The sequence below is a fragment of the Salvelinus sp. IW2-2015 genome, linkage group LG11 (genome assembly GCF_002910315.2).
Source record: "Salvelinus sp. IW2-2015 linkage group LG11, ASM291031v2, whole genome shotgun sequence".
Taxonomy (NCBI): Eukaryota; Metazoa; Chordata; class Actinopteri; order Salmoniformes; family Salmonidae; genus Salvelinus; species Salvelinus sp. IW2-2015.
Window position 1 is genome coordinate 50,832,342 of NC_036851.1, and position 15,122 is coordinate 50,847,463.

A 15,122-nucleotide genomic window follows, 5' to 3' on the forward strand; every position below is an offset into this window, starting at 1 on the left:
CGCGATAGTATCTGAAGGAGTGAGAGCGTTCGTCGATATGAGAGTAGAGGAAAATGGTGGAGTGAAAAGGTGAAAAGGAATGATACGAGAGAGAGAGACGAGAGTATGAAGGAGTGAGAGGCGTGGAAGGACACCGTGGCAAGCGATGACGGTCCATGGAGAGCACAGTGTGAAGGGAATGAAGAGAGAGAGAGAGAGAGAGAGTTATGAAGGAGTGTTCCGTGATGTTCAGAGGTGTCGACATACAGTTTTTCTGAAGACACATCAAGTGGAAAAAAAGAAAGGTAGTTGAAGGAACATCATTTATGATGACGAGAGTATATGAAGGAGTGATGAGTGAGCGTGCCTATGTGAAGTGGATGACGAGGAGCTGATGAAGGAATATAGAGATGAAGAGAGAGTATGAAGGGAGAGAGGGTGAAGGAGAGAGGAGTGAAAGGAAGATAATGAAGAAGGAGGAGAGGAGAGAGGTGAAGAGTGAGAGGTGAAGGAGAGAGAGTGAGAATGAAGCAGAGTGAGAGAGAGAGTAATGAAGGAGTGAGAGGGTGAGAGAGGAGGAGAGAGTGAAGGAGATGATAGAAGAGAGAGAGAGAGAGAGTATGAAGGAGTGAGAGGTAGGATGAGAGAGTGAAGAGAATGATAGAGAGAGAGAGAGGGAGAGAGAGTAGGAGTGAGAGGGTGAATGAGAGGAGTGAAGGAATGATAGAAGAGAGATGAGAGTATGAAAGAGTAGAGGGAGGGAGAGAGAGAGAGAGAGAGAGTATGAAGGATGAGAGGGGGAAGGAGGAGCTCATACATTAGAATGTCCCCACCCAATCGCACTTGCTCTCCAGCTGTAGATATACATCACCATCAAGACAAGACTGATAAAGACATGTGTGTGCACAATGGATGTGGTTGTCCATGTGTGTGTGCACAGTGATGTGCTGTGTGTCCGTGCATGTGTGTCCTCTAGTTGTTGTCCATGTGTTGTGTGTATCCGTGTGTGTGTGTGTGTCCGGTGTGTGTCCATGTGATGTGTGTGCACCATGGATGTGTGCTGTGTCCGTGTTGTGTGTCCAGTGTAGTGTGTGTTGTCCGTGTGTGTTTCCATGTATGTGTGCACATTGGATGGTGTGCGTGGTGTGTCCGTGACACCACACGGACCACACACACATGCCATCGTGCCACACACACACTGATGTGACACACACATCCATTGTGCAATCACACACTGTCTTATCAGTCTGTGTGTCTTGATGGGGTGATGTCATATTACAACTGCGGAGAGCAAAGTGCTGCGAACATGTGTGTCCATGTGGTGGTGTTGTACCATGCATGCATACAACAGAGTTGCTGTGATAACAGATAGGAGGTAGGCCAGTATATTCAGCTAGGATGTGTTATGAGCTCGCTCCTTCTGCCCCCCTTGCTGCAACCGATCCTCATTTACTCTCTCTCTCTGGTGTGTGTGTCCATGTATGTGTGCACATGGATGTGTGTGTGTCCGTGTGTGTGTCCATGTGTGTGTGTACCTGCATGCATACACAGAGTTGCTGTGATAACAGAGAGATGGCGAGTTGAAGCGGTGGGTGCTGTGACGACCTTGGGGACAGCAGCGTTAATGGCTCACTGAAAGACTGGTAGTCTGAAACTCAAATCGCTCCCTATTCCCTATTGAGGGCTCCAGGGCCCATAGGGCCCTGGTCAAACGTAGTGCATCATATAGGGTGCGATTTGGGACGCTTCTGTAGGCTCCTCTATTGTACCCCAGCCCACCGAAGTACTCAGATACGTCCCAAACGGCACACTATTCACCAGAGATGGGAACAAGAACCAATTCTGCAAGTCCTAAGCAAGTCTCACGTGCTAACCTTCGAGTCTTGAGTCAAGTTCCAATAATGGGCGAGTCTCAAGTAAAGTCCCATGTTCCACAGCTCACGTCGAGTCAAGTCACATGTCACTAATTTTGGTTTGCGAGTCCTCAAGTCAATGATTAAGTGTTTTATATAAATGTCATTGAAATTGCAACGCATCAGTGATTTTGGATCCACATGTTTTACAAACTGCATCCTTTTCCCGCCACTACCACATAGTCTTTGAACCCGGATGTATCGATTTCTGGGACCAATGATGCCCTGATGCAGAGGTGGCACCACAGGTCCCAGAGTGATGGGGCAAATTGTTTTCCCTGGGGCCCGGAGCTTTTCCTCATCTGGTAACCTAAGCAGGTATAAATCAGGACCCTATAGGGTTTGACAGTGATTCATTAGTTGTAAAAAGGGTTTTATACAGGCAATGAGACTAGATTACATTTTTTGCAGACACCCTTATCCAGAGCAATTTTGGTGAAGTGCCTTGCTCAAGGGCACACTAACAGATTGTTCACCTAGTCAGCTCAGAGATTCAAACCAGTCTCTTTTTCGGTTACTGACCCAACACTCTTAATCACTACGCTACCTTCCACTTAGCTGTATGGATATTTTCAAAACAGGTCACATGGTTTTAAAGAAATTCCGGTAAAAATGCATGGCCCTAGGGAGAATGAGACACTTTGTCAATACACAGGCAAACCTTGTACTCGTTCAATATGAATGATATTAAACTAGACTAACAGGCGGATTTCCTTTACATAGACCACACAGACACACCATTGTAATTGGGATAATAGAACTCACTGGGAAAGAGCTTGCTTTATGCAGGTCTGCATCGTGTAGGCCTATGCAACTGTACGTACAAAGTAACACAGTCAAATTACTGTATGTAATCAGTATTGTGTTGGATTATTTCAGTTCATCATTTTGGATTGAAAAGGTCAAGGTAGTCTAGCAGCCGGAAGAAAGTGGAGCAGCGCACGCTTTGCGCTTTGCTAGATGACGCCCTGATCAACTTGTGACTTCCGTGAATCTGATTGGCCAAGACACATAACAGAAAGCACAGAACCTGCACCTCTCCGAAAAATAAAAGGACAGATCGGCCTACATTGTGCGCGAGATGACAAATCGAGTCTCTCGAGTCATACAGCTCAAGCCAAGTTGAGTCCCACCCAATTTACCTACCTCACCCCCATACTGCTTTTATTTATTTACTTTTCTGCTCTTTTGCACACCAGTATCTCTTCTTGCACATGATCATCTGATGATTAATCACTCCAGTGTTAATCTGCTAAATTGTAATTAATTCGATTTATTGCCTACTCAATGCCTTTTGCACACATTGTATATAGATTCTCTTTTTTTTCTTTTCTACCATGTTATTGACTTGTTTATTGTTTACTCCATGTGTAACTCTGTGTTGTCTGTTCACACTGCTATGCTTTATCTTGGCCAGGTCGCAGTTGCAAATGAGAACTTGTTCTCAACTAGCCTACCTGGTTAAATAAAGGTGAAATAAAAAAAATAAAAAAATAAAATAAAATAGAAGCTCAAGACCAAGTTGAGTCACAAGTCATAGAAGCTCAAGACCAAGTTGAGTCACAAGTTATAGAAGCTCAAGACCAAGTTGAGTCACGAGTCATAGAAGCTCAAGACCAAGTTGAGTCACGAGTCATTGACGCTCAAATCGAAGTCGAGTGTCAAGTGTTTTTTCTTTTTGTCAAGTCAAGTCTCAAGTAGAACAATTTGTGACTTCAGTAGTACTCGAGACCATGTCACGTGACTCGATTCCACATCTCTGCTATTCTCTATATAATGCCTGGGCTCTGGTAAAAAATGGTGAACTACGTAGGCTGGGAATAGTGTGCAGTTTGGGACTGAGAGAGAGACACTGAGAGAGAGACACAGAGAGAGAGACACAGAGAGAGAGACACTGAGAGAGAGACACTGAGAGAGAGACACAGAGAGAGAGAGACACAGAGAGAGAGACACTGAGAGAGAGACACTGAGAGAGAGACACAGAGAGAGAGAGACACAGAGAGAGAGACAGAGATAGCGACACAGAGAGACACAGAGAGAGAGACACACAGAGAGACACAGAGAGAGACACAGAGAGAGAGACAATTCTCCAGAAACTAACAGATACCCAGACGACAATGATGGATTTCTTTCACACAGGCTACAACAAACCTGTTGATTTCCAGACGTTCTGGGGAACATACCGTATAAAAACATCAAAATGTTATTACCTCTACATAACAATACTTTGTAACACTAAAATTGACCTGCCATATTATATCCTTCCTTGCCATTTTCTATTCTATGGGTATTCTATTCAATGTTATGTGTTCAACTAGACTACAATGTTATATATTCAACTAACTTACAATGTTATGTGTTCAACTAGCCTAAAATGTTATATATTCAACTAGCCTACAATGTTATGTGTTCAACTAGCCTACAATGTTATTTCTTCAACTGGCCTACAATGTTATTTGTTCAACAAGCCTACAATGTTATATATTCAACTAGCCTACAATGGTATATGTTCAACTAGCCTACAATGTTATGTGTTCAACTAGCCTACAATGTTATGTGTTCAACTAGCCTACAATGTTATGTGTTCAACTAGCCTACAAATGTTTGTGTTTTGACCTAGACTACAATGTTTATGTGTTCAACTAATGACCTACATGTTATGTGTTCAACTGCCTACAATGTTATGTGTTCAACTAGCTACAATTTATGTGTTAACTAGCCTACAAATGTTATGTGTTCAACTAGCCTACAATGTTATGTGTTCAACTAGCGCTACAATGTTTGTGATTCAACTAGCCTACAATGTTATGTGTTTTCAACTAGCCTACATATGTTTAGTGTTCAACCTAGCCTAACAATGTTATGTGTTAACTAGACTACAATGTTATGTGTTCAACTAGCCAACATGTTATCAATGCTACTATGTGTTCAACTAGCCTTACAATGTTTATGTGTTCAACTAGCCTACAATGTTATGATTTTGTGTTCAACTAGCTACATGTTATGTGTTAACTAGCCTACAATGTTATGTGTTCAACTAGCCTACAATGTTATGTGTTCAACTAGCCTACAATGTTATGTGTTCAACTAGCCTACAATGAAAAGCGAGTCAGAGACTGAGAGATACCAAACTTATTTCAAGATTAACGTGAATCATACTAGACAATGTGAATATTTGTATTCTTACCGGAGAAAGCGAATATGAAAACCCACACAGCCTTGTACAGCGTTTGACACATTCTCGCTCTCTCTAAATTCAATTCAATTCAAGGGGCTTTATTGACGCGGGAAACATATGTTAACATTGCCAAAGCAAGTGAAGTAGATAATAAACAAAATAAACAATAAACAATTGTGAAATAAACAATCAAATTGAACAGTAAACATTACATTCACACAAGTTCCAAAATAATAAAGACATTTCAAATGTCATGTTATGTCTATATAAAGTGTTGTAACGATGTGCAAATGGTTAAAGTACAAAAGGGAAAATAAAATAGATTAAAAAATAAATATGGGTTGTATTTACAATGGTGTTTGTTCTTCACTGGTTGACCTTTTCTTGTGGCAACAGGTCACAAATCTTGCTGCTGTGATGGCACGCTGTGGTATTTCACCCAGTAGATATGGGAGTTTATCAAAATTGGGTTTGTTTTCAAATTCTTTGTGGGTCTGTGTAATCTGAGGGAAATATGTGTCTCTAATATGGTCATACATTTGGCACGAGGTTAGGAAGTGCTTCTCAGTTTCCACCTCATTTTGTGGGCAGTGTGCACATAGCCTGTCTTCTCTTGGGAGCCAGGTCTGCCTACGGCGGCATTTCTCAATAACAAGGCTATGCTCACTGAGTCTGTACACAGTCAAAGCTTTCCTGAAGTTTGGGTCAGTCACAGTGGTCAGGTATTCTGCCACTGTGTACTCTATGTTCAGGGCCAAATAGCATTCTAGTTTGCTCTGTTTTTTTGTGAATTCTTTCCAATGTGTCAAGTCTCTTTTTCTTTTCTCATGATTTGGTTGGGTCTAATTGTGTTCCTGTCCTGGGGCTCTGTGAGGTCTGTTTGTGTTTGTGAACAGAGCCCCTGGACCACCTTGCTTAGGGGACTCTTCTACAGGTTTATCTCTCTGTAGGTGATGGCTTTGTTATGGAAGGTTTGGGAATCACTTCCTTTTAGGTAGTTGTAGAATTTAATATCTCTTTTCTGGATTTTGATAATTAGTGGGTCTCTCTCTCTCTCTCTCTCTCTCTAATGAATACTTCAAAGAGTTCCAAAGTGTATGGCGAGCCCAAGGCTATTCTACACAAAACAATGTGCTCCAATCAAAGGAAACCGCTCTGTCAAGCTGTTCACTAAAGTTGACTTGTCAGCCAGAGAGGGAGCCGGGAGCGAGGACTATTTTCTCCTCATTGTGGCTCTGCTAATCTAAGAATCAAAAGCTAGGCTGATCCCAGATCTGTTTGTGCACAGATTAGCAGAGCCACAGGAAGGCTGATCCCAGATCATCTTCGTGCTCAGATGCTCAGTTACTGGAGAACTTTGCTGCAATGCAGGACATTTAAAACTTGTAGTGTGTTTGAGGTTTAAAAAGGCATCTGAAGTTTGTAATTTCCACTTCGAAATTTCTGACAATTTTCCTTACACAAAACGTATAAACCCCTACAAAGGTGTCCATTAATGTGGCTCCCGAGTGGCGCAGCGGTCTAAGGCACTGCATTGCAGTGCTATAGGTGTTACTACAGACACGTGTTCATTGCAGGCTGTGCCACAACCGGCAGTGGCCGGGAGTCCCATAGGACGGTGCACAATTGGCCCAGCATCGTCCGGGTTAGGGGAGGGTTTGGCCGGTGGGCCTTTACTTGGCTCATTGCGCTCTAGTGGGCTGACCTGTGTCGCCAGTTGAACGGTGTTTCCTCTGATACATTGGTGCGGCTGTCTTCCGGGCTAAACTGGCGGGTTTTAAAACTTCTTCGGGACCGGTGTCCCTTCCACGGGACGGTTGAGCTAACGTAGGCTAATGCATTTAGCATGAAGTTGTACGTAACAAGAACATTTCCCAGGACGTAGACGTATCTGATATGGGCAGAAAGCTTACATTCTTGTTAAACTAACTGCACTGTCCAATTTACAGTAGCTATTACAGTGAACGAATGCCATGATATTGTTTGAGGAGAGTGCAAAGTTTTGAACATGAAAAGTTATTATTAAACAAATTAGGCACATTTGGGCAGTCTTGATACAAAATTTGTAACAGGAATGCAATGGTTGATTGGATCAGTCTAAAACGTTGCACACACACTGCTGCCATCTAGTGGACAAAATCTAAATTGCAGCTGCGCTGGAATAATACATTATGGTCTTTCTCTTTCATTTCAAAGATGATGGTACAAAAAAAATACAAAAAGAATGGTTGGTTTTTTCTTAGTATTATCTTTTACCAGATTTATTGTGTTATATTCTCCTACATTCCTTCAACGTGTTTCCTTTCAAATGGTACCAAGACTATGCATATCCTTGCTTCAGGGCCTGAGTTACAGGCAGTTAGATTTGGGTATGACATTTAAGGCGAAAATTGAAAACAAGGGGCGGATCCTTAAGAGCTTTTAAGGAGTCTGGTTAGGCGGGTCATGTTTTCGGAGGACGCATGACTCCTCCTTTGCCTCTCCTGAGCCCGTTGGGGAGTTTCAGGATGAGACAAGATTAAAAAAAGGGCATAAAAAATAATAAAATAAATAAGTGCCCATTAATTATAATCCACATAATAATAAACATGTCCTGTTGCTACAGGATTATTTTCCTGCTGCAGCAAACTGGCTCAATTGAAGAATTTATACCTGTAGATATGAAAATTCTTCTTTAAATGAGGCAATCTGAATGAAAAACGTAAACTTAATATACGCTCTGGATATCACTTTGTTGACCTGTAGTGTGTGTGTGTGTGTGTGTGAGACCCTTCATATACAGCACAGTGCAACAGAACATATTAGGATAGATCGTAGATAGAACCAATTACTGGTATCTCATACTGAACTGCCAGTGAGTGTGTGTGTGTGTGTATGTGTCTCTGTCTGTGTGTGTGTGTGTGTGTGTGTGTGTGTGTGTGTGTGTTGTCTGTGTATAGGGTTATCTTAAGCCTTTATATATCCATAACCATCATCCAAAGACAGCTACACAACTGGCTTAGGATGTCATAGTTTTCTATACGTGAAATCTTAATAATAGATTGTATGACAGTATACCTACTTACTATATAGACAGAGCACGAGGTAGAATACTGGTCTGTTAAATAGCACGGGCTAAAGTAGGAATAGAAATCCACTCTTGTTGGCTTGGTAATTACAATTCCAAATCAATTCCAAGCCCAGAACACGTCAAAACATAACAATAGGCCTGATGACATAATAAGGCCTAACAACATTATTACTTTCTCCTAAATACTAATAGACTACAACATGTTGCAGCAGCAGCTTCGTGTTGCTGTCCATAGACTCACGGTGCTGAAGTTGCGAGGCCCGCATAGCTCTCCCTGGAAGCGGCAGTAAAGCAGCATCTCCTCCATCTGGTGGCCGAGGCGGTCCAGGAGCTGCTGCATGGACGGCTGGGACTCCAGGGGAGGCGGCAAAAAGTGGTTGAAGTCCAGGATCCGAGAGAGCGGAGACCAGGGCGGCTCGTTGCTGCTGCTGATGTCATGGTCGGTCCCGGGTGTGAGCGCGTCCCTGACGCTGGGGGACACTTGCCAGTTCCTCCCTAGAAGTCCTAACCACCTTCCCGCGCTGAATATGTCCGGTTTCTTCATGCGACGTGGTAAGAGGAGATTCTGGTTACAGATGGTCACAGCGGGGAAAACAAGACGTTTGGCGTACACCATATGCGCTTTGGTGTGCACGGGAGAGGAAAGCAGGTACCGGACCCGGTTTGAGGACCAGGTGAAGAGGAGCGCGAGAGCTGTGAGGAAAGCCAACAGCCAGGCGAGCCTTCGGGGGTAGGAGCCGCTCAGAAATACATGTCTCAGTCCGTGGAAAGTGGTGTGTTTCAGGAACAGCTTCCCGGCTTCCGCGACAGAGCCCGGCGTTCTGCTGGCTTTCGGTACCGAATCGCACTGACACATTTTGGAGAGATAGGCTAGGTAGTGTAAGGATTAAGACTGACCCGACCACCGCTGATGGGCTGGCATCAGTCCTGGTCCCGCATTGACCATGGAGTCAAAGCCCCAATCCAGATAGATCTGTCTGTCTGTCTCTCAATTACTTATTGTTGGCAGAGTCATCCAGGAAAATCTTTGTGCTGGTTAGAACGCGCGCTATCCTCTCCTGAGCTCATGCACTGAGCTCTTTCTATTGAAAGTCTGCCAGTAGGAGGCTGTGCCTGTGAGGCTGTGAGGGGTGCTCACTGCTCGTCTTCTGTCACCATATAGGAAGAGAGAACGCTCTCTATTCCCGGGGTAGCCAAATTGTTCAAGATTATTAAATGTCGCGTCCCCGCGTGCAGTTGCAGGACCGAAGAAAGTGTATCTCACGTGCGGTTTGACCAAACCGTTCCAATTCATAGAAACAAACGGTCATCATATGACAACATCGCACTGCATGCAAAGGACACACATCCCCGTCCCTCCTTCATCCCCCATTCCTTCTTCATCCCTCCAGATTGTTCTATTGTGTTATTGACTGTACGTTTGTTTATGTGTAACTCTGTGTTGTTGTTTTTGTTGCACTGCTTTGCTTTATCTTGGCCAGTTCGCAGTTGTAAATGAGAACTTGTTCTCAACTGGCCAAATAATAGTGAAATAAAAATAAATAAAAATCCCCCATCCCTCTACCCCCTATTCCTCCTTCATCTCTCCATCCCACCATTCCTTCTCCATCCCTCCATTCCTCCTCAATCCCTCCACCCCACCATTTCTCCTCTCTCTCTCTACACCCCTCTATTCCTCCTTCATCCCTCCCTCCATTCCTCATTCATCCCTCCATCCCTCCTTCATCTCTCCATCCCTCCATTATCTCTCTCCATCCCTCATTCATCCTCCATCCCTCCTTCATCTCTCCATCCCTCAATTCCTCCTCCATCCTTTCACCCCCCCATTCCCCCAGGCCATCATTCATCCCTCCATTATTCCTTTAACTCTACATACATACATTTTTCATTTCCAAAAGCTGCGTTCCTTCTCCTTCTCCTTGTAGGTTTTAGTCACATTCCATAATAATTTCGCATTAGTGAACTCACTCTATAGACACCTTCCTCTTTAAATCCTTGGACTTGTTGAAACATTTTATTTTATTTTGTTCATATTCAAAGACAACAAATGTATCCATTTTTAATTCTCAGGGTTTTCCCACAAGACATATTTCACACTCCAACTTGACAACTCTTCTTACATACCACACGTCTTTCCCTCTGTCTAGTCAACTCCAACTTGACAACTCTTCTTACATAGCACACGTTCTTTCCCTCTGTCTAGCCAACTCCAACTTGACAACTCTTCTTACATACCACACGTCTTTCCCTCTGTCTAGTCAACTCCAACTTGACAACTCTTCTTACATACCACACGTCTTTCCCTCTGTCTAGTCAACTCCAACTTGACAACTCTTCTTACATAGCACACGTCTTTCCCTCTGTCTAGTCAACTCCAACTTGACAACTCTTCTTACATACCACACGTCTTTCCCTCTGTCTAGTCAACTCCAACTTTTAGAACAAGGAAAAGCACATACATCGTACTGTTCCCAATGGTATGTCTGTTGCTAAGAGGTCATTGGCAGAAATCTTTAATTCCATCACAGTGAATGAATGTACACCACAGGAGGTTGGTGACACCTGAATTAGGGAGAACGGGCTCGTGGTAATGACTGGATCGGAGTCATTGGAATGGTATCAAATACATCAAACAAGTGGTTTCCAGGTCTTTGATGCCATTCCATCGACTCCGTTCCAGACATTATTATGAGCCGTCCTCCCCTCAGCAGCCCCCACTGACGTACACTAACACTAACAACCACAACACTCCCCCTGACCTCAACACACCATGCATTCCATTAGTACAGCCCAATGTAGGCGTTGTTCCGTTTTCTACATGTAGAAGTGGGCTAAGGATGGAAAGACTGGCGGTACGTGTGGTATCCAAATGTTTCTTGATGACTTTGATGTGACGTGTATATAACAGATCCAGAGGAGAGAACATTCCGCCATTACTTTACTGTAACTACAGTCCCCTGGGACTATTGGCTAAATGTATGACACAGGTTTAATTCTGAACAGGTAGACAAGTGTTAGGTGAAAGTGTTTTTCGGTGTTAAGTACGACTGATTCAAATAATTATTATCAATGTTTTTTTTTGTTACACCCATCTGATCTTTCTGATAAGAATGTGGTTTGATGATAGTAGTTCCTTTTATTAATAAAAAAAAAAAAGTAACTTCCTTTTAAAATGTTTCCTTTGATATTTTCATACAAAGGCAAGCCTACTTTCGATAAAGGTTTTCATCTCTCTATCAAACATCACCAAAGTGGGTCTTCCTTTTTAATAAGGTTTAGAGTACCTTCCTCTTTCTATGGTGTCACTAACAGTTTATGTGATCTGAGAAACTGGTCTGCACAGTCTGAAATGCCCGTCACCAGACCTGGGTTCAAATAGTATTTTAAATCATTTCAAATATTTTAGCTGGGTTTGATTGAGCTTTCCTAGCTTAACGGAATCAATTGAATAGTTGCAAAAGTGTAAACCCCATTCACTGGTCACTCCAGGCAGGCTAAAGCAAACAATCAAACATGTTGAAAAGTATTTGAATCCAGGTCTGGCCATTACAGAGACATTGACCTGACATTTGTGCTCCGGGACATTGGCTGGTGATGGTGAGGGAGTGGTTTCATGCTTGAATGGGTATCCATTGTGAAGTGTTTAGACTCAAGGTGGATGTCAGTTGAGCTTAAACTAGCTTTGTCAAGTATTTCTGTGTGTGTGTGCGTGTGTGTGTGTGTGTGTGTGTGTGTGTGTGTGTGTGTGTGTGTGTGTGTGTGGTGTGTGGTGTGTGTGTGGTGGTGTGGTGTGTGTGTGTGTGTGTGTGTGTGTGTGTACAGAGTCTGTGACCCTTACAAAGTCATCTGGCAGGCATGTCAGACATGTACTGTATGTGTGTGCATATATAATCCATTCACTCATGTCACTCTCTCTTCCTGTCTGCTACAGCATATCAATGTCCATTTAAAACATTCGGTGTTTTTTCTCTGTGGATTACTCACTTCAACATGACAAGTGATAATCATCTGGGCTGAAGGAGTGTGTCTACATTGGATGTAAAAAAAAAAATGAAAACGTGGTATTTACAGGATTTGTATCCCAGTAATCGGTATCTGCTTGTTTATGAAACTGTACAATATGATGTGTCATGGAGGCTGCGTTTGTATAGTGATCTACTTTTGACCAGGGCCCATTTGCGACAGGCTCCTAGGGTCAGAAATATAGATTTCACACAGAGCTGGCAATCTTCAAACTAACTTCCTGGATCTGGACATTATGTGGGATTTCAGTTCCTTTTGTATGTGTTCTAGTCCCCTGCGTCTCTCCTCTCATTCTCTCTCATTCCCTCAGCTCATCAGTACCAAACATATCTGAGAGAAACGCTGGGTGTGTCTGTGCGTGTCTGTGCGTGTGTATATGTGTGTTTGTGATTTCGCTTGTGTGTGTTCTTGTGCATGAAGTGTGTGTGTGTGTGTGTGTGTGTGTGTGTGTGTGTGTGTGTGTGTGTGTGTGTGTGTGTGTGTGTGTGTGTGTGGTGTGTGTGTGTGTGTGTGTGTGTGTGTGTGTGTGTGTGTGTGTGTGTGTATCGGTATCTGGCTGTGCTACAACAAACTAATCCAGTAGCTAGGGGGATATGACACACGTGACACAGAGAAACATGATCCAGTGAACAGCTAAACAATAACAATTATACCTTTGGGACATAATGTTATCTAACTCCCATTACCGTGCTGTCCTTAGCTGATCAATTCATTATGAAGGAGAAGCACGCAGGCAAGCAAAGATGTTGTTGATTTACTTCATAGGCGAGGTCTCTGGTCTTTTAATCACTTTGTATGACTGAAATACTTGTAGGCATTTGCTTTGCGGAAACAATTTGACTGAATGGAAAATATCCACCGGAAATAACCACTGGGAAAAAACATTGGAGACAGGCCAACATAAACCTACATTGGAGACAGGCCAACATAAATCTCACATTGGAGACAGGCCAACATAAACCTCACATTGGAGACAGGCCAACATAAACCTCACATTGGAGACAGGCCACATAAACCTCACATTGGAGACAGGCCAACAAACCTCACATTGGAGACAGGCAACATAAACCTCACATTGGAGACAGGCCAACATAAATCTCACATTGGAGACAGGCCACAAAACCTCACATTGGAGACAGGCCAACAAATCTCACATTGGAGACAGGCCAACATAAACTCACATTGGAGACAGGCCAACATAAACCTCACATTGGAGACAGGCCAACATAAACCTCCATTAGAGACGGCCAACAAACCTCACATTGGAGACAGGCCAACATAAATGCGCAACTAAACTCCTCACATTGGAGACAGGCCAACATAAACCTCACATTGGAGACAGGCCAACATAAACCTCACATTGGAGACAGGCCAACATAAACCTCACATTGGTTCAATAGAAGGTTTACAAAGATAAATAAATAAGACTTTTTCTTCTTGGATAAAAGAATATGTCTGGATGATTGGTAATGGAAGAGAACATTCAGCCTTTAGCTGAAAGCCTATTGATTTATCTATGTAGAATGGAACAACGTTGTGGTCCTCATAAAAGAGGACCTCTTCATTTCTTGGAAGGAACATATGGAATAAAACCTTTAAATAGCCATACTCACTTTTATGGGCCTTTCCTGTCAGTAGTCTATACGTGTCCCTTCTATCTGTGATAGATATGAGAATTTATGGAAGTTGGAGAAGGACATTCTCTCAAATTGACAAAGTACATCTGAGCAGTCTATGCATTTTTTCCATTCTATAAGTGAATGTATGTAACAATGCGTGGACGTGGAAGAAGTGGGAGAAGGACACATGCTCCCAAATTGGTTAAGCGGCAGTTGAACGCAAAAGACCGCGGCTTTGGATACCATGAAGATAGGTGCAGAACAGTAGAGTAACACTTCTAAGGGCTAGTTCTTTATCACACTGCAACAGAGAGAAAGGTCCTTTCCCAGAAAACAGTGTCTTGCCTAGTCAGGTTCAAATACCACTTTGAAAGGCTTCAAGTGCAGTACAATCAGTAAAAATGACAACACCACTTCCTATATAGCCAGTAAAATGATGTGCCAGAGGCTAATCAAACGTGCCTGGCTACTCATGGTGACCCACAGTGCAATAGATCAAATCAAGTACTTCACTCAAGTGGAATTAATTGTCCTTGTTTTGTCTCTGAAGCTTTGTGCCAGTTTTAGTTTTGTATAGCGTGATTATGAGTTGTTCGATCAAGTCTGGTAACGTCTGGGCTCCCGAGTAGCACGGTGGTCTAAGGCACATGCATCTCAGTCGCCCGGGTTTTGGCCGGTGTAGGCCGTCATTGTAAAATAATAATTTGTTCCTAACTGACTTGCCTGGTTAAATAAAGGTAGGATAAATGTAATAAATAATGCACAGCACTTCACATGTTTAGGGGAGTAGAGTGACTGACAGGACAACTACACCGTTAAGAAATGAATTGTCTCTAGGTTATCTGAGAACAGTTTACTGCTGCCAGACTCTGGGGAGACAGGGCCATGTTGACTGGGTCAATTTTGGGGTTGACACTGTGTTCTCTCTCTATCTGTACACCATCTCTTTCACTCAGTATACACCTCTGTCTCCCTCTCTCTCTATCTCTCAGTACGTGCTCTCTCTCTCTCAGTACACTCATCTATCTCTCTCTCTCTCTCTTTCTCTCTCTCTCTCTTTCAGTGCGTGCTTTCTCTCTCTCCTCTGAGTAAACTCATCTCTCTCTCTCTAATTCTCTCTATTCTCTCAGTACGTGCCTCTCTCTCTCTTTCCTCCTCCCCCCCCCCCCCCTCTCTCTCTCTCTCTTCTTCGTCTCTCTCTCCTCTCTCTCTCTCTCTCTCTTTCTCTCAGCATGTGCTATATCTTAGTACACATCTCTCTCTCTTTCTCCCTCTGTATTCTCTCAGTCAGAATTCTCCTCTCTTCTCGCTCCTCATTCTGTCTACCTAATTTGGTTCTC

General features: G+C 43.1%; 2 protein-coding genes across 2 annotated transcripts in view; both read right to left on the reverse strand.

Annotated features, from left to right (window-relative positions):
* Positions 1 to 15,122, reverse strand: part of LOC111970541 (acid-sensing ion channel 1B) — a 116,941-nt gene that overhangs the window by 59,045 nt on the left and 42,774 nt on the right.
* On the reverse strand, positions 8,334 to 9,238 carry LOC139028423 (acid-sensing ion channel 2-like). Its single transcript, XM_070445811.1, has one exon. It carries the CDS (start codon positions 8,994 to 8,996, stop codon positions 8,334 to 8,336), a length of 663 nt encoding a protein of 220 aa, XP_070301912.1. The 5' UTR covers positions 8,997 to 9,238.

Excerpts from the sequence above, each read along its gene's own strand:
- LOC139028423 (XM_070445811.1), bottom strand. The coding sequence starts at position 8,996 with ATGTGTCAGTGCGATTCGGTACCGAAAGCCAGCAGAACGCCGGGCTCT.